General features: G+C 41.4%; 1 protein-coding gene across 5 annotated transcripts in view; it reads right to left on the bottom strand.

The window, feature by feature from the left end:
- SCUBE3 (signal peptide, CUB domain and EGF like domain containing 3) overlaps positions 1–20,028 on the bottom strand; it is a 3,541,316-nt gene that overhangs the window by 244,473 nt on the left and 3,276,815 nt on the right. For all 5 annotated transcript variants that reach the window (XM_044076569.1, XM_044076573.1, XM_044076571.1 and 2 more), the window contains one exon: positions 8,857–9,060. In XM_044076569.1, the coding sequence (XP_043932504.1) occupies positions 8,857–9,060 (204 nt within the window). The remainder of the gene's footprint in view (positions 1–8,856; positions 9,061–20,028) is intronic.

The raw sequence follows: 20,028 nt of genomic DNA, 5'->3' as shown, positions 1-20,028 counted from the left end.
CATGGACAACTAACTACAATTAAATCTTCTAAAACTCATCAAGTTGTACAACTAATAATTAACAATATGATTATTTAAAACCAATAAAAACATATACAATTTTGTAATTTAGCTATATACAAAGAAATAAAAAAGGATACACTATTTCAAGTTAAAGACTGACTGACAAAAAAAAATACTTGGCTATTTAGATGTAAAATCTGAGAACTTTACTCAGCATCTGATTTAAAACTAATTTTCTCTAGCCTCATTTATTCCATACATTGCTGTTTTTCATTCTCATACTGAGAATGTGTAATTCCTGTAGACTGTTTCAGAAAGTATAACTGTGTTAGGAACGTACTATAATTGTAGATGCTCGAGTGTGCTCACTGTTGCAGTAGTGATAACATTTGCAATTTCTGCTGAAGAAGGCAGGTGTCTGATCCAACCCCCTGAGCTTTGCATTCTTCCTCCTCCTCACCTGGGAGGTTGCCATCCCATCTGGACATCAACATATATGTAGTATAAGAGGAAAGTTGCGCAAACATTTTTTAGTTCTTCCTTGCACTGCTAGGATCCATGATAAGACCAGTGCACAATTTGGCTAGATAGAAGTTGCCCCAAGGTATGGCAGTCCAACCATAATATACCCCAAAGCTGCCTCTCTAAGTTTTAGATTGACCTGAGGAGGGAGGAAGTGTCTTGTAAGTGTAGCAGAGAGGGAAAGTAAAGGGCTAAGTAAGTTCAGGCCCATTCTTACCCCTGGGTTCCTCACAGGAAATGAAGAAGAGTAGTGGAAGCAAAGAAATGTTACTGGAAAAAAAATAACAAACTCAAACATTTACAGTTATGTTAAGATTCTAACACACCTATGCTATGTTCAATGTATTGCTCCCCATTGTACTGCTAACATATGGAAGGATTCTCAGAACATATGTATTAGTAGATGGCTGGCCCAGATTAGTTGTAGCAGTCCCTGTAGGATAATCATGGCAAATTATGTTCTGGTGCTAGATGTAATACCCAGCTTATAATGCTTGAAAAAGGTGTGAACAGATGAGGAGGCAGCTGGCTCCAAAACAGGTTGGGTGCAGACCCCTCCCTCAAGGGAGGTAGCAGTGGCTGCTGTGACTCTGGTTGAGTGGACTCTCATATACCACAGTATAGTCATGGCACAGAATGCACAACAGTAACAGAATCATCTGCTTTTTGATAGACCTCCTCCCTGCCCTTTGAAAAAAGATAAAACTGGTCTGTAAATCTTAGCTACCTATGCATATCTATGAAAGACTGCTTCACCCTTGTTTTGTCGCTGTAGAATAAAAAACAAGCCAAAGAATGGACTGATTTAGGGACAATTCTGTCATCACTTTAAATCTGAATGTGGGATTAATGCAAAGTGCTACCTATGTTTGTGGAAGATGAGAAAGTGCTTTTTGCAAATGATGACCTGCAGTTCTGAAATCCTTCTGCAAAGGTAATCGTCACTAAAAGGTCAGTTTTCCAGGTTAGGTACTTGAAGGTATGCAGCAGTTGCTGGTTCAAAGCGTGGCAAAGTTAACTTTTCTAGTACACACTTGACATCTAATGCTGGAGAAAGCACCTTCTTGACCTCAAATGCAGGGACCCCTTGATGTATTGCTTTAATAGTAACAGAAAATAAACATGAAGCACAGCTCCCAAGGCAGGCCATCTGAAACAGTACACATATGCACCCTCACTGAGGTATACGATAACTCTGATTAGTAAAGGTCTGACAGACATTTGAAGATCAGGAATAGTAAAGTCTTATTTAGATCTATACTCCCTTCTCTGTCACCAAAGGAAAAATCTTTTCAATTTTGCTAGGTTTGACTTCTGCTATTTGGTACCCTAGCCTTCCTTAAAATAGAGAACACGTCCTTTGATAATGTACCTAAAAGGGATGAGAACTAGATCATCCAATCCGTCGGTGTTAGGGTATTCAGGTGGGCAAGTGTAAGTGACCACTTATTTGTCAAATGGTTCATGCTCTGAGGACTCGGTTCTTACCATACGTGCTATATGAGAGAGAGAGAGAGAGAGAAAATCAATGCTGCCTTAGTCAGAAAAGAGCTATTAGTAATACTTTTGGGCTGTCCTTTTTACCTTCTGTATTACTCCGAGAAGAAGAAGGATGGGAAGAAAGGCAAGCATATGTGGATCTGCTCAGCTTAGTGCAAAAGCAACTGTTGCCCAGCTTCCTGCAGTTGAAGTTCTGATGCAAAATGAACTTTCCCATTTTCTGGATAAGCAAAAAAGTTCTATTTCTGGCATGCCTTAACTATGGATCAAGTGACCCAAATACATAAAAGCATCCCGGTTCAGCATTCATTCATTTATAATGGTCTACCTCTGTTCTCTACAAGTAGTCTGCCAGAATGCTTTCCAAAGAAGGGATACAAGACGTCCTGAGTATCAAGCTTGAAACTTGAGCAAGTACCACTCATTCATGGCAATCTTGCACAATAGATGCAAGCATGTTCTCTCTCATTTTTTGATGTACCACATTCACTGTGGTGTTATCTGGTAGGATATGCAAGCTCCCTGATTGCAAAAATTTGATAGCTAAAATTACTATCACCTCTTTTAGAATGATATGCTTTTTTCTGGGTTTTGTCTCAGTTCCTTAAGTTTGCCCATCAGGCTGTGTCCAAGAAATTCATGGTGACTCTTGCAGTCTCCAGCCCTAGCCTGAATGGAACCTCCAGGCTGAGGTTTAACTGGTGTTGTCCATGAGAGCTCTTTCCTGACACAGGGTAGAATGGGTCTGCTGTATTTAGGGATGGGGCACGCTGTCACCAATTGTTTCCTAGGTACCACTGGAGTTTCCTCATGTGAAACCTTGCTAGGGAGGCCATCTGAATTGAAATGGTGTGGCTATTTACCCCATTCTTCTGAAAAATGTCCTTGCAGTAATCAAAGTTTGTTGTGATATGGAGCTATTTGGTCAGGAATAGCACTTTCTTCAAAGGGAGATATATCCCCTCTTTCCTGGTGTCCATTAGTTCTCCAAGGAACAGGACTTTTCTCCAGGGAACAAGCTGGAAGTTCAGCAAATTCAGAGAGAGTCCTAGTTTTTGGAATCAGGTGAGAGTAAGGAAGCTTTTCTCCCCGGGCCTCCACTGAAAACGGGCTCTTCTTGGCCCAGTGGACTTCCCGGTCATCAAACTTAAATAAATAAACTGTAATGCGGCCTGCATCATCTCAAGGGTTGTTGTCTGAATTAGGTAATTATCCAGGCAGGGACAGATGAGTATGCCCTTGGTTCTACAGAAGACAATTAATGGAGTGAAGGACTGTGCACACACACTATGTACAGTAGATAAACCAAAGGGCGAAGAAATAAAATTGAAAGTAAGAACCCACTGCTTTGAATTTGAACTGGGGTAACCATGAAGGTTTGAAGAAAGAAGGAAAGACTAGAGGCAAAAGGACTTACAAGGCTAGCATTTAAAATTTTAGAGGTTTTAGGAATTTATTTAGTCTTGATAAGTCTAAGACTAGCCTTCTGGGGCATCTTTTTGGGACTAGAAACAGTCTTGAGTAGAAAACATGTACACCCTTCCTGTTTTTGTATTTGCTTTATAACTCAAAGCCACAGAAGGTCTTGTAACAAGATTTTGACTTTGCATCTCTGTTCTCTCAGTGCTGGTCGAATGCCTGAAAACACTGTTTTTATGAACTTAGCCTCTACCTTTTGGGTAGGATGAGTTAGGAAAGTGGGTATAGAAAGAGTGCAAGACATGGTCTGATCTATGGAAATGGGGGGGGGGGGCTCTGTTGAGCCACACCCCTTCCCTTTCCAGGTCCCAGCTTCTCCTTTTAGTCAGCTTGTCTTTTTCACTTGCACTGGCTTTTCCTTCATTTTGGCTGCTTATCTCACTCTTGCCTCTGATGGAACGGCCAACTCTTGATTGGATAGTTTCTACTGTATTTAGTTTCTTAAAACAGTTTTTTCACAGGGGTCCATATGACGAACCTCCACTGGACCAGTAATCGAGGAGCCTCAATCCTCACCACTGGCAACAGTGGGGGTGAGGTGTTCAATGAGGGGATAACAGGTACACACACAGTATTTCCAGATGCAACTCTCTGCATCAAGTGCAATTTCCCTTAAGAGCACACAGAGACCACAGTCAGTCTGGGGTTGGTTTCTCACTCTTTCGCCTGATCCGAATAAGACTCCCCACTAGCACAGCTATAGAGCTGAATCCTTAGCCAGGGTTCCAAACCAAGTCCTCCAGTACTCACTCTATCCAACCAGTGCTTCATGTCCCTGCCCAAGTAGCTGACAGACGCACTCTTGGAGATTTGTTTTTTACACACACACACACACACACACACACACACACACACACACACACACACACACACACACACACACACACACACACACACACCTGGGAAAGGCTGGTACAGGTTTACTAGTTATGCCCCCTTCTGCCAGAATATAAGGTAGTTACCACTGTCACCAGAACCCCTTATCAGCTACTTTAAGGCCCCTCAACGGGGGTCCAATTTTACTGGGTAATATTAATACTAATACAAATAGTAGTTTGACCAAAAGCAAGGCTATTAGGAGTGGGCCAAACAATGTCACCAAATAAATATGTAAGTACTCTCAAAATTTAAATATCTCTACACAGATCAGCCACAATGTAAAATTTAAATATATTTAATAATAAATAACAAAAGAGCAAGACAATACAAAATATATATTCAGAGTGACAGAGTTCAAAACTACAGGAAATATTTAAAATAACACTGCAGTACAGGCTCACACAAATAAAGAAAAATATCTAAACTAAGCTTCACTGGATTCCTGACTTATCTAAGATAATTACTATTCCCTAGTAACTTACTATTACAGCAAGGCAGATGTGGTGAATGTTTTTCTTGTTGTTGTTGTCAGGTCCAAGACAGAATGCAGAATGCTCTGTCCCACTAAGAGACTTCTCAAAATAATATCTCAAATATTACTGCTGGGATAGCTTGCAGGATGACCACTTCTTGTCATCTGACTTATAGTTCACAGGCCAAAACTCTCTTTGCTAGAAGCTGGCAGCATTTAGCATCTACCTTTAAAAATATACAGACAAGAGCTTTTCCTCCGATCTTTGGCAGATGCTAGAAGTCATAAAACAATTGCATTCCTTCATGCTTCAAACGTAGCAATTAGTTCACTCCAGAAAAATACAGAAAGCTTCCTAGCACAGACTCTGTGTCTCGATCTGCACTGAAAAAGTCATAGCATAGCCTATAAAGTAATTTAATTTATTTCAGATATATTTTCTAAAGTTTTCTGGACTGAGGTTAACCTCCTGTATTCCAGTTACCACTGTTAAAATATATACATTTAAACAGTTACAATAGTGCATGTACATTTCTGTTCTCTTCCAGTAGGGCACTCTGTGGTTACACTTCAAACAGCACTTTGCAAATACCTTTTCAACACAAACATCTGTACAAGCAATTTGATACACACATGACACAAAGTTCTAATACATTTGTAACACAAGGATCTTGTATAAATCATTTCAATATCCACCAATGATGATTTTTTACAAAATTCCACCTAGCTGTGCTGGCACTATCTCCTTTTGTCACAGTCCAAAATGGAGCTCCTTCCCTGGTAAGACATTAAGGAACTGCACTTTTACATGATCTGGCAGGAGCTGGGTCCTCAACCAGGCATGTCTTCTAGTTACTGACCCCACTGCTGCTACCCTGCATGATGCATCTGCAGCATCACAGCCACACACGTCAGAGTGCCTGATAACCTGGGATGTGAGGCTTCACAAGCCTAGCATCTTATTCCTCAGGGTCTTGTCCTCTCTCTCTTTAGTCTTGTCCATCAACACACACACAAGTCTCCTCCTGGTGCGCAAATATATGAATTTGGCATTTAAAGGTTCTAAAGACCAGGGTGGCAGATGTGTAGACTTTTCTTTTCACAGCAGTCAAGTATTTCACTTTCCCTATCATTGGAAAGTGGGATCTTAGTTGTAAGCCTCAGTAGACCCCTTGCTGGAATCCATGAACACCACAGCTAGATCAGTAGCAGGCGTCCTGTACAGGAACTTGTAGGAATCTATGATCCTGTCCAACAGTCTTGTTTCTGGGAGCAGGGGGCTGGAGAAATAGTGAACAGTTTTGGTTCTTGCAGGTTCAGACATTCTGTGTACCTTTCCTAGGCATCTGAGAAATCACTGACTCTCATATAAAGTGAGCCAATGTTTGACTGAGAGCATCATCAATTAAGAAATCCTCTGCTGGGGAAGCAGAGGATTAGGGTGCCTCAGTGTACGGCTCATTACAAAGACAGAAGGGTATCTGGTCAACAAAGGCCATTACATTTGCATCTGTCAAAGAATTCAGATTCCTTGAGGAAGATGGTTCTCTTTTTCTCCTGTCACTGACACTTGATCTGAGGATAGCTGCACGTTCCTAAGGATATAACACACAGACCACAGCCTGTCTCATCATGTCTTGAGATGGGGCCTGGGAAGAGGATGGGAAGAGAACTCACCAGCTCATGCTGAGGTAAGATGGTAGAGGTAAGATGGTAGATGTCCAAGCCTCAAGCATCTTGGCCTTAGATCTGGGCTGGTGACCTCTTTGGTGATCTTCAGTTATGGGTACAAACTACCAACCTCTTAGACCCACAGATGCCCTCATGAACAAGAGCCAAGAAAACACCATCCTTGACTTTGCTTATCAAAAAAACAGGAGTCAAACCAGAGGCCTACAGAGAGGCATCTGGTACAACTGAATGGCTAGGACAAGATGTCATCTCAACTTGTGGTAGCCTCCTGAGTGGTGTCAGAGACCTCAGTCCAAGTAGGTGTCAACAGTCAGGGGCTGTAAAATCACCTCACCATATCTGACACCCTCAAGTCTACAGTGGCCTTCACACTCCAAAAGTAGGTAATGACCTCTTGGGATTATGTCTCTCAAGGGCGGTCCTCCTTCATGTTTTTTGAGAAGTGCCTGTGTGGATGGATTAGTGGGCATCACTGCAGTCCTGGGTAAGGTTTACAGACTTTTTTTTTTTTTTTTGGTATACATCTTTTCTAGTTTGAGAAGGTCTGGACAGATAGATATGGCTCTCTACTTAATGGTCATCTGGTTGAATCTAAATAAAGACAGGAGACAATGCTGTGTTTCATTCCAAAGCAATACACATGCTGATTACGGAGGTCTTTGTACAGTATTGGCTTAATAGATTTAACACAATTACTCACTTTATATTTTGACAGCTACAGTTTCTGACACGCAGTCTCCTAAACTTTCAAATAATCAAATAAAATAAGATTTTCTTCATCTAGTGGGGTATCTATATGAACTCTGGCAGCAAGGCCAAGCTGACTGATACTGTTAGTAACTCACACTGATCTTCTCACATGCTGCTGCAAGAAAGAACTAAAGTTAGCATGATCACATGTCCTTTTCATACCTCAGACATGCTGATGTCAGGTGGGAGAGCTCTGATCCAGACCAAACCTTTCAACTTCCAAGCATTAAAAAATCATAGTACTAGCATTTAAAATTCATAAGAGATAAAGAATGGACACATTCTATCTTTCACAATAGGTGGTCTTCAGATATTAGGCCCTATACTGTTAGTGGAAGTAAATATTTGTGTAGGCTTAGTCTCCTTATTTAATAAGGTATGTATTAACAGGACTGACTTTATGAGGTCATTAAATTTAGGAGAAAAAAAATCATAGTGCTATGCCTATATTATAACAGTTGAGAGAACGATTCTGACTGGAGGGGAAGGCATGCCAAGCTCTGGAAGTCAGGTTGAATGTCAGGCCTTCACTGGCAGAAGGCCGAAGTCTTGTCACTACTGCAATGGTGAACAACAAGATGAACCTCAAAAAAATATATTTTATAAACGTTTGTTTTAACTGGAGTCTGTACTCAGCTATCAAATTAATCCAGAAGGCACCGCTATCTTATTGTAATCCCATTCTGATTTGTATGTAATGAACAAAGGTGCCAGCTGGCCACTGGCCATCATATATTGGTTTGACCTCTAGATTTTAGAATTTTATTACTAACTGGCATTTGCTTAATATATGCTTTTAAAGCACTTCATGGTAAGCAAAACTGTCATGCTTTTTTTGTACCCGAACAAGATCCCAGAGGCCAAAATCTGTTCCTTAATAAGTCATTAAAACAGCATCTGGATAAATTACTTACTCTTTTTGCTAGTTATTAAAAATAAAATTCAAGTATAAATTTCCCTTGAATGCAATGAACTGCTGTTTCAAGGTAAATTCTTTTGCCCCTTCAAATAAACTTCCTCACAAAGTAACATTTAAGATTTCTGTAATGGGGCATGGAGATTTCCTTTTATAGCTAAAATGGCATCATTTAAAAGTCTGAAGTTGCCATATTTAAAATGTACTATCAGTTGATCTTACAAAACATCAGAACTAAAATATGCCAGTAAAACTCCAGTTCTAGCTATAAAATTCTGATGTCCAGTAGTCAGTCTAACTACCATGTTATGTCTGATTTGACTGTTTATAAGCAATGACTGTACTGCATACTGAAGTCACTTTCTCCAGTATGAATGCAACACTGTAGTGCAAACCATACTCATATATCATGCTAAACAGCTGTCAATTCTGTGTACAGTAAAGGCCCTCTAGTTTGTTCAAGAAACATGGCAACCACTACATTTTTATGCAAAAGAAAGATAATATCCTAATTATCTAAAAATGAATTTACATTCTACATCCTGCATCATCGCAAATGCCTGTAAACATGTTCATATTTACTGTTTAACTCTACGTGTTCAGATGATGGCAGGTGTTATAATGTTTTCAGCAACTCACTTACCACACTTCCCCGCAGTGTTCTGCTGCCCAATGCCACACGGCTCTGGCCTCCTAGGTGGTCTCGACAACTTCTGGATTACTTCATAGTCCAAGCCTGAAAAGCGGATCAGGAAGCGTTCCTGGTTTATGGATTTCTTCAACGCTTTAATGGCTGCTTTCAGTTTCTTCTCCAACCCCTGCCGCAGACAATTCAGGCCGCAGCTAGCTAATAGAAATAAAGCTTATTTTTTTTAAAAGTCACAATAAACAATTGCATTAAAGTGGAAGTGAGGGTTAGTGTACTAGCATGCCTTTCTTTACCCATTTGCTTGATGTTCACCTTTACTATCCCGCCACAAAGTAAGCCCAGTTGCTGTGCTCACTATGGTGGGAGAAAAGCAGACAATACATTTTACTTGAAACGGTAACACCGAATATTATACAGAAGGCTGTGAACACATGGCTTCTGGCAATCATACTTCCAAAACTAGTGACTGGGGTCGGGGGCTGACTAAACTCTTAAAAGGCAGGTCTCCTGAAAAGAAAGGAAGTTGTGTTGGATCACTGGTATAGAGACAACTCATCCATGGTAACATGGTGGCCAAAATTCAAGAATCAGTCCAGGCTCCAGTATGATCTTCTGAGTGGACGACAATAAACCCCTAGGACAGATTCCTCTCTGGATGAGAAGGAGGGCCTAACCTGCCTTACATGTAGGTATATAGCAGGAACGTGCCAAATCCCTTGGCGCTAGCAACAGAAACTCAGCCAACTTTGCTAAGTCTCTGCAAGACAAGGGCCTGGACCTAACTCTAGTTCAGGGGCCCGAATATCTGGCCAGCGCCATACTGGGTATGATATTAAGTTGCAGAACTCAGTGAGGGACTACAAGCTGCAAGCAGTGAAATGTGTGAGGTGGACAAATGGCAGCACTGGGGCAGGGAAGATGGTTATTACTGCTATGACAGAATTACTCACTTCAGTGTAGATACTAACAAAATCAGGCTCACTATGGGACTGGCACATGCTTAGCAGACAGGTTAAGTTGCTCACTCTATGTGTATGTCTGCCACCAACAGAAATATGCCTCTAATTGGTAGCTATGTAATACTGAAATGTCGCAGCACATTTTCCAAGGGCTCTTACAGAAACTCTCTGGACATTTAAGATCATTGGAGAAGTCCTCCATCTGCAAGTCAGGAGCCAGCTATGCTGACATCAGATGAGGACACAACTGCTGAGTCATATCAAGTATTTAGCAACTCAGTTCCTTCATTATGTCTGAGTCACTAGAAAGCACTGTTGTTCAAAAGCAGCTGAAGAAAGTAAGAGTATTAGCTTAAGTAAGAAAAACTCCCAATGGATACACTGACTGCTGAGTAAAGGCCTAGAATTCCAATCCAGCTAAAAATATAACGGAGTGGAGTTTTCGTCTTATGTCGTGTCAAAATAAAGCCTTATTAGAGGGTCCCTATTATATTGACGAAAAATCAAAATCTACAACGCGTGACAATTCGAAATTGCCATTCTTCGAAATCGCTATTGTGAAATCGCGGTACAGTGAAGATTGGAAAATTTGCCCTTTCCTCACTGTAGTGCGATCTTGGAGTTCTATATATATTTAGCGGAGGGGTGCAGCCCCCCCCCCCAATACCTATTTCAAAGAACAGTATTTTCTACTTTTAAGCCGTTCGAGATTTTAAATTTTCGTTCATATAACAGAGACCCTTATTAAATGCTACAAACATTCAAATGATACAGTCCCTAAGTGGTGCTTCAGGAAATCACCTCTGAGGATGTCTGGAGAAAAAGATCCCAAAAGGTTCTGCTATACACCTCATGTTATTCCTTCCTACATGAACTCAGGGTAACAGTTCTTGTTTTATAATGCTTGGTACAAGTGTGAGTGCTGTTTCTGGTAATATATCAGCAGCTACTGTTCTGCAGAAACAAGCTACAGAATGGAATAATGTAGCCAGACAACATCTAATGTGTGATGACAAATGCTGGACAGATATAACACTACAGTGTTATAGGTTCAAATCTAGTTGCTTTGCCTTTTTCCAGTCTTTTGCTTATGGCATCTAATACTATAAAATTCTATACATATACGTGGCAAAAAAAAAATCCCTCCTCAGAAAATTATCAATAAAATAAATGGAGTAATTTGCATTAACACATAAATATGCCATGCCTCTATAAACAGTACAACCTTGTCCCATCAGAAATCCTGAAGCTTGTAAATCATAAATGGGAATCAGATCAGATAAAAAGGTCAGCTGTGTGAGTAACTCAACATAAAAGCACAGCTTCAAGGAATCTAGTCATTCTCTTGTAAGCTTGCCATGCACCAGGATATCAAGTTATCAGGTGTACTATCATTATAAAACTCAGGTTGCCCACACTACTTTCAGTTCTACTAGTTAAAAAGTAAAAACGTAATATCATAAGTGTTATTATCTAGTAAATATCTAAATGCTTGCAGGAATTTCTATATCACAGCATTTATTCACTGTATACTTCTGTTCAAATCCTTTGAAAAATACTACAATGATTTCTTTTCAACAAGCAGATTTATTTATTTTATTCATTTTTACATTTGTTTACCGGGATAGTCCAACGGGGTATTAATCCTTTTTTCAGTGGAGGCCTGGGGGAAAAGCCCCAAGTTACAGAGAAACTTACAATTAACTATGCCATAATTAAAATATACACATACCTGAAATAAAAATAGTAGCAGAATAAGTAAAATATAGTGGATTACAAACTTAGGTTGAATCACACACAGGTTTTACATAGAGTGAACTTTTGCACATAGCACATTTTTGATTGATGCAATACAGTAATTGGTAGATTTTTCAGAGATTGTTTGAGGATCAAGTAAGACTATTCAAAGATTAGTGTTAATTTAGACATAAAAAAGTTAAGAGTGCATTCTATAATAGAAAGGATAACAATGATTATGGGGTGAGAAAGGGGTAGTATATGAAGGCAAATTAGTAGGAAAGTGACTAAATATAAGACTGGTTAGGTAGAGATTAGGAGTACTGTGAGTAATATTCTTAAGACAGGAGCAGAGCCATGATTTTGCAAGGTGGGATTTGAGACACATTTCAAATATATGGGGGTTAGCAGTGGATAATGTTGGCTGAGGGGTCATGTTCAATATTCTAGAGATACTATTGGAATAAAGAGAGTCTCCGTGGAAGTTGTTAGACCTAGTTACTTGTAGAAGGCGCATATCAGAGGAGCTGAGTTGTCTGGTTTTAGATTGGGATTTTAGTAGGTTTTGAAGAGCTGGACATTTTTCAGGCTGATATATGACTTTGTGGGCAGTAGTAAGTTGGGTAAGTATAAGGGGGTTGGGTAGTTCTAGCCATTTAAGTTGCTGTAATGCAATACAGTGGTGTTCTCTATACGGGGAGATAGAGAGTTGCTGGCAGTTTTATTATAGCATGCTTCAAGTTTAGTTAGTTTGAATTTCTTCAGGTTGGTGAAAATAGCAGAGGCATAATAGGGGGAATAGTAAATGTGTTCTTGCGATAGATTGTCTTGAGTAATCAGTAAGATGGGGTTTTGCTCTATATAGGGAGCCAAGTTTGATGTGAACATTTTAATGACGGTTGCCAGATGTTTATCAAATTTAAGGTGATCAACTGTGATACCAAAAAGTTGGGTATGTGACTTGAGGAGTAGATTTGGAAAGGTAAATGCTGGTTTGAGGGTTTGTTGTTTATGAATAGCATTAGTTTTGTTTTGTTGGGGTTCAGGATTAACTGTGAATGAGAAAGCCAGGATTCTACAGCAGTGAAAGAGAGCTGTTTTTTTCTGTGGAATTCAGAGGGAGGGTGTTGGACAAATAAGTGTGGAGTCATCTGCATATTGCATACTTTTGGCTAAGTCTGTTGCAGAATGGAGCTTATTAGTAAAAATGTTAAATAAGAGCAGACCTAGGATTGAACCTTGGGGTACACCCAGTGTTGCGGGTAATGTAGAAGAGAGTTCATTGTGCCATTTTACTTCTTGTTGTCAGTCTAAGTAAGCATGGAATCACTGAAGAGCAGAGTGGCTTAGTTTAAGAGACAGGAGTTCTTGAAGAAGTTTTTAGTGTAAGACTGTATTGAAAGCTTTGGACTTATCTAGGAATATTGAGGAAACTAGTCGACTATTATTTCTGAAGTGGTTAAAGGTGTTAGTAAAACTTAATAGTGCTGTGGTGGTGCTATGGCTCAGTTGAAAACCATGTTGGGTGTTAGTTAAGAGACTGTTAGAGATTAGGTTAGTCATGAGTTGTGAATGGATGCATTTTTCTAAGATCTAAGATAGGGGTGAGATAATTGTGATAGGTCTATAATTAGTAAGGTCAGTGTTGGTTCCCAATTTATGTAGTTGGTTTTCCAGATTGTGAGTAAACAGAGTTTGTTTATGGAACGATTAATTAGTATTGTTATTGGACAGGCTATGGCTTCTGCTGCTAACTTGAGGTAGTCGGGCTGGTAGATTGTTAGCAGCAAAGCTGGTAGGATTTAGTTTCTTAAGCAGTCCTTTTATTAAGCTAGGCGGTATTGTTTTAATGAAAAGTTCTTGGTTCAAGTATGAGATTCAGTGGGGATTTTTAGTGGAGTAATATTATTTGTTTTGGTAAGTTTTAGGATGGAGGTGGTGAAATAGTTATTAAACTGTGTTGCAATGCTTTCTTGTGTATTTCTTGTAGAGGAAGCTGGAGTGACAGATTGGCCTGGCTGTAGTAACTGGTTAATACTTGCCCACAATTTTCGGGGATTATGTTTGTATTTTTGTTGTGCTGTTATATAGTAGGATTTTTTATCATGTTTTATCTGTTTTTTTTTGTTGTTTCTGAGCTGGCGGTAGTTCATAGGTTCATAGATAGGTACTAGGCTATCGGCCCTAGGGTCTATACAAGCCCAGCCAAAAAGGTACCCTGGCTTTTGCCACCCAAGTAGATTATTTCCTGTGCCACTGTCGAGCAGAGCCACAGAAGTGATCCCCAGGGTGAATTTCCTATTTCCCATCCAATCGTCAAGATTTTTCTTAAAGAGTGCTAATGAGGAGCTTTGTTTGATATGGCTAGGTAGTTTATTCCAGAGTATGGGAAGTCTCTGGGACAGGAATCTAGCCCTCCGGCATGTTCTGTTTATTGTGATGACAAGGTTTAGGTCCCTAGAGTGTGTAGCTCGGAGGGATTGGGATTTCTTTAAGTGGAGTCCAACAGCTCTAGGTTTGACATAGCTTTGTATGTTAGGCAGAGATCACCTCTGATTAGGCGATATGTGATGGAGTAAAGCTGGGTTTTTTGAGACGGTCTGCATAGGGCATCTGCTTGAGGCCGGTAATCCTCTTTGCGAGGTATTTCTGCGGCCTTTCCAGTTGTTGTAGATGTCTTGTGAGGTACATACCAAAAGGGGCGTTGTACTCTATAATCGGTCTAATGAGTGATGAGTAGCGGGGAACAATGAACTCTTTTTTTCTGGATGAGAAACCTTTTGTGATGGTGTGCCACGTAGAAGGATTTCCTGACTACTGTGGCGATGTGATTATCAAAGGAGAGACTACTATCCACCTGTGTCCCAAGGTCTCTTATCACATGTTCGGTGTTAAGTATACAACCGCCTATGTTGTAGTTCATGGGTACAGAGTTTTTACCAAAGGGGATGACAATGCACTTTTTGGCATTAAGCTTGAGGCCATGGCTTTGACACCAGGCATCTGTCTCAATGAGGCCCTTTTGTAGGATGTCCACATCATTAGGAGTTTCAATTATGGCTCCTAGTTTGCAGTCATCTGCGAACTTCATTAGCCAAAGACCATCTGTGTTAGCCTGTACATCAGAGTAGTAGATACCAAACAGGAGAGGACCCAGGACTGAACCCTGTGGTACTCCACTTGTCACTGGTCTGAAGTCGGATTTGGAGTCTGCTACTTTCACAGTGTGGGTTCTGTCAGTGAGCCAGTTGGCAACCCATCTTGTGACATAGGGATTTACACCTAGTTTAGTGAGTTTATCTATAATTACAGAGTCGGGGATGGTGTCAAAAGCCTTGGCAAGATCTAGATAGGCTGTGTGAACCACCTTACCCTCGTCTACGGCTTTGGTGACTGCTTCAAAGAAGTCTATCAGGTTTAGGAGACATGATCTGCCTTTTACAAACCCGAACTGAGGGGGTCCAGAGTCTTTGTTTATAAGTTCCATAATGATACATTCCATTGCCTCGCAGACTAGGCTCGTCAGGCTAATGGGGCGGTAGTTCCCAGGGTCCGTGGTGGCTCACCCTTGTGGAGTGGGATAAAGTACAGTTGTGTACACTTACCATAAATATAAATGTTCGAGTGTATTCACTGTTGCAGTCATTACATTTGGGTTATCTGCTTGCAGGTAGCCCTCAGTCAGCCTGATTACCAAAGTCTTGGGTCATGCGTCGGTTGCTGTCTCTTCTTCCATGATGTCAGGTCGTCAGGGGTATAAAACATGCAGCCGACGTCATTACATCAGGTTTTCTTGCCCCAGATGTCAGGTGCCCCCTTAATGGGAAACAATTAAATCTATAAATATACACGGTTATACCTCAAACAAAAAAGCAAATACACCAAAAAAGCTTTTAAGCATTGGAAAGGAGAGAAGACGTATAGCCAAACAAAGTCAGGGGGCTGGAGGGAGGGTAACCAGGACTGCAACAGTGAATACACTCGAACATCTGCATTTATGGTAAGTGTACACAACTGTACTATGTTCTTCGTGTTTCACTGTTGCAGTCATTACATTTGGGTAGATTCCCAAAGCTAAGGATGGGAGGAGGAATTTACACAGCATTAGGACCAGCTATAAGACCCTGCAAAACAGCAGTGGCAAAGCCAGCTCTGGATTTAGAGAAAATTGACAAATGGTAATGCTTGGTGAATGTATGTACAGAACTCCAGGTAGCAGCTTCTAGGATGTCCCTGGTAGGTACGCCTCTGAGAAAGGCTGTAGAGGTAGATGCAGCCCTGATTGAGTGGGATCTGATCCCCTGTGGGATAGGTTTTCCATGGTGCTTATAGCAGAAGTGAATGCAATGGCCTATCCATTTGGAGATAGTTCGATTTGAAATAGCTTTCACCTCTGTTCCTGCAGCAAATGCCACCAGCAGTTGTTCAGATTTCCTTTAAGGTTTAGACCTGTCCAAGTAGAATCTAAGTTGTCTGTGCACATCTAAGGAGTGCATTATCCATTTCCCTTTGTTCTGTGGATTAGGAAAGAAGGTAGGCAAATGAATGGACTGATTAAAGGCCACACTGGATACCACCTCTGGCATGAAAAAGGAACACCCTGTCCACATGAAAGATGATGAAAGGCTCCACTGCCATAAGGGCCTGTAATTCAGATACCTTTTTGCTGATGTGATGGGTAAAAGGGAAGCCGTTTGCCAAGAAAGGAATTTTAAATCTGCAGTAGCAGCTGGCTAGAAAGGAGGAAGGGTGAGTTTCTCCAATACAAAGTTAAGGTCCCAGGCTGGAGTTGGAGCTCTCCTGGGTGGTCGCAGGTTTTTGGCCCCTCTAAGGAACTGCTTGGGCAGTGGAAGAGAGAAGAGAGGAGGTTCTGTGTTATAATGAGCTGAAACGGCTGAGGTGTGAATTTTTATTGAGGAAAAAGACAGGCCCTTGTGAAGCATCTCAGTTAAGTATTGCAAAATCTGAGGTAAATTGGGCATTGCTGTGCTCATCCCTTGAGACTGATTCCAGGCACATAATCTTTTCCATTTTTCAGCATAAGATTTTCTAGTACTAGGCCTCCTTGCCTCTAAAATGACATCCATCATTGCTTTACTAAGGGATGGTAAAGGAGAGCTTAGGTAATTAACCAGGCTGCTAGGTTCCGTGTTTGAAGCTGAGGGTGCAGAATCTGGTTCTCCTGGTGAGACAGCAGGGTAGGAGTCTGAGGCTGGTGCCATGGGGCCAACAGTGACACACTGCACAGGAGAGGGTACCCATGTTGGCGAGGCCAGGCTGGTGCAATCAAAATCATACTTGGTTTGTCTTGTTTGATCTTTAGTAATACTTTGGAGAGCAGAGGCAGAGGAGGAAAGGCATATACTGATAGGTTTTTCCAGCTGAAGGACAGAGCATCCACCTTCCAAGCTTGTCTGTGGGGAGTCCTTGCACAAAATGTTTCCAATTGATAGTTCTGGTGGGAGGCAAACAGGTCTATATCTGGGCTCCCCTCATTTGCTTGTCAACATGTTGAAAATCCTTGGTTCCATTTTCCACTCGTGTGGGTCCATGAGGGTTCTGCTTAGTCCATCTGCCAGTGTATTTAGTTTTCCTGGCAGGAATTGAGTTTGTAGACGTACTTGGTAGCTCAAGGCTGCATTCCACAATGCCATGGCTAGTCTGCAGAGGGGGTAAGAATGTGTACCCCCCCCCCCCGCTTGTTTATGTAGTACATAACAGTGGTGTTGTCCGTCTTTATCATTAACTGTCCTGGAAGAATATGGTCCTTGAAAGCTGTCAGAGGATTCTGTACAGCTAACATTTCTTTATGATTGATGTGAAGGTGCATTTGAATTGGGTTCCATTTGCCCTGAATGTACTTCCCTGCCAGGTGGGCACAGTAGATAAGCCAAAGGGCAGTGCAGAGAACTGATAGTGCGTGTAGCCTGCTTTGAAGCGTAGGTATCTTCTGCAATACTCCCTGATTGGGATGTGCAGGTATGCTTCCTTTAAATTTAGTGTTGCCAACCAAGCATCTTTGCTTAGCATAGGAAGCAACTGGTGAAGAGTCAGCATCTTGAATTTTGGAATCAACAAAAAGGTGTTTAGAGTAGGCAGGTGCAGGATAGGATGCCATGAACTGTCTTTTCTGGGTACCAGGAAAAATCTTGAGTAGAAACCTTGTCCCTTTTTCTCTTCTGGTACCAACTGAATAGCCCCCTATGCTTAAGAGAGAGAGTACTTGCTTTTGGGCATCTGCCCACTGCTTTGGAGGTAGATCCGGCCAACCTCTTGGAGTTGGTGACATGTGGAAGTGAAATCTGTATCCTTGGGACACTATATTTAAAACCCATTTGTCCTGGGTAATGAGTCCTTAGTTCTTTGCATGATGTGCAATCTTTCCCCCAACAGGGCAGTCGGTTGAGAAGTGCTTGAAAGTTTTAAAAAGAAGTCAGTGAGACAGTTTAACATGGGGGAGTTTTATTACTCCCAAATTTGGAAGTGGGGGCCCCCCACTGCTTAGTCCTGTGCATCCCCTGGGACTGAAACCTGGGTGCTCTGCTGGATCTGGGTTTGGACTGAGAAGGTCTGGAAGAGGCAGGAAAGGACCAATTCTTAGAAGGCCAATGCCTATTAAATCTTGGAGGTTGTACTTGTAAAAAATCTAGTTTGCATATATTTAGCTTTGTCCTCCATCTTTTTAAAAACTTCTTCTGCCTTGTTGTCAAACAGATGGCCTTGATTTAAGGGAGCATCCAGTAATTTCACTTTAACATAATCTGGCCAGGATTGCTCCTTAAGTCAAGCATGCCTTCTAAGTACAGACCCAGTTACTGCAGCCCTGCAAGATGCCTCTAGTGAATCAAAACCACATTGCAAAGTATGTTTACCAACTTGCTCAGCAGAATGCATTAAACCCTGTAAATCTTATTTTCAGCACAATCAGGAGTCAACATCATTTTCTGTTTAAGCAATCCAATAATATGCAGCTGATAGTTTAACATATGAAACTGGCAATTCAAGGCCTTAATGGCCAAAGTTGCAGAAGTGTATACCTTCTTACCCCATCTATCCAGCGCCCTGGAGTCTCTATCAGAGGGGGTGGGATTTTTAGCAGTAGTAGCTTTAATGCCCTTGGGTCCCTGTGAAATGGTTTCAAGATCCACATTAGGATTTTTGAAAAGGAACTTGTGAGAGTCAAGAACCCTGTAATATCTATCAGGTTTTCTGGAACCAGGAGGTAAAGAGTCAGGGGCCATGCTAGATTCTGAAAAGGCATCATCAACAATGTCCAGTACAGGAGGTATAGCTAAAGGCCTGTGCTGGGACAGGAGTAAGAAATCCCTAAGCCTCTTTTTAGAATCAGAGAAATCCTGACTTTCCCAACGAAAAAGCTCCCTGTGTGTATGCAAGGTTTCACCAAAAGAGAAATCCTCTGGGGGGGAAGCAGAGGGAATAGAGTCCTCAACATCAGAATCCTCATAGGTAGGTAAGGGTAAATCCTGGTCATAAGAAGAAACAGAAATTTCAGAATCCTGGTCAGAAGTATCATAAGCAAACTCAGTCCTAGGCCTCTTAGAGAGGGAAGGTTAGCTACCCCTGATTAAAGTAATAAGGTCTTTAGTCATTCTTATCATTTGTTCTTTAGGCAAAAAGGCCTGACCATGCGGTCTGGGCATCAGTTTTCTAGGCATGGTTCGAGTTTTAGGCCTTGAAGAAGAAGATGGCGCCAGTTTAATATGCACGTCAGTAGGCCTGAATACACCCTCAGAAGCCGGTGCCTGCACAGCGGCTCCAGACCCATCCAAGTAGCGACATCCACAGGTTCCACAGTTGAAGCATTTTGCGGCATACCGGACTCCGAATGGATCTCAGTAGAGGCCTGCAAATCTGAAATAGCAGATATCAGGGGCTGTGAAAGTGCCTCACTGAGTACCGGCGAACTGGGCGGCCTGTCTCTGTCTATCTTTGCATTTCTTTGGAATGTAGGTAGTCGGACGGCTTACCAAAGACATATCAGGATAATTGAACCGAGCACCAAACAATTTAGAAGCGCAAATATACCGACGATGGATAGTTCGTGGTTTAAATAAGGCACAAAACCGACAGTGAAGTATGTCGTGGTCAAGGCCTAGGCAAGGAATACAGTATGAATGAAAATCTTTATGAGGTATTTGCTTTCCACAAAAAATGCAATTATTTACTTTTATTGACGTCGGTTTAGAGCAAGAAAAAGTTTCCCCAATGGGGTACTTAGCTTTTAGTTGAAGACTTCGGTTCTGAAACTCAAAAACGAAAATTTCAGGAGTCGGCCGACCGGCACTTGCAAACTGCTTCTGCTTTGGGCACCACACAGCAAGAAAGACTGATGTAATGACGTTGGCTGCATGTTTTATACCCCTGATGAGCTGACATCACGGAAGAAGAGACAGCAACCGACGCAGGACCCAAGACTTTGTTAATCAGGCCGACTGAGGGCTACCTGCAA

The sequence above is a fragment of the Protopterus annectens genome, chromosome 7.part0 (genome assembly GCF_019279795.1).
Source record: "Protopterus annectens isolate FY-2018-M chromosome 7.part0, PAN1.0, whole genome shotgun sequence".
Classification (NCBI taxonomy): domain Eukaryota; kingdom Metazoa; phylum Chordata; order Ceratodontiformes; family Protopteridae; genus Protopterus; species Protopterus annectens.
The sequence above is the reverse complement of the archived record's forward strand: the minus strand, read 5'-3'. Positions and strand labels throughout refer to the sequence as shown.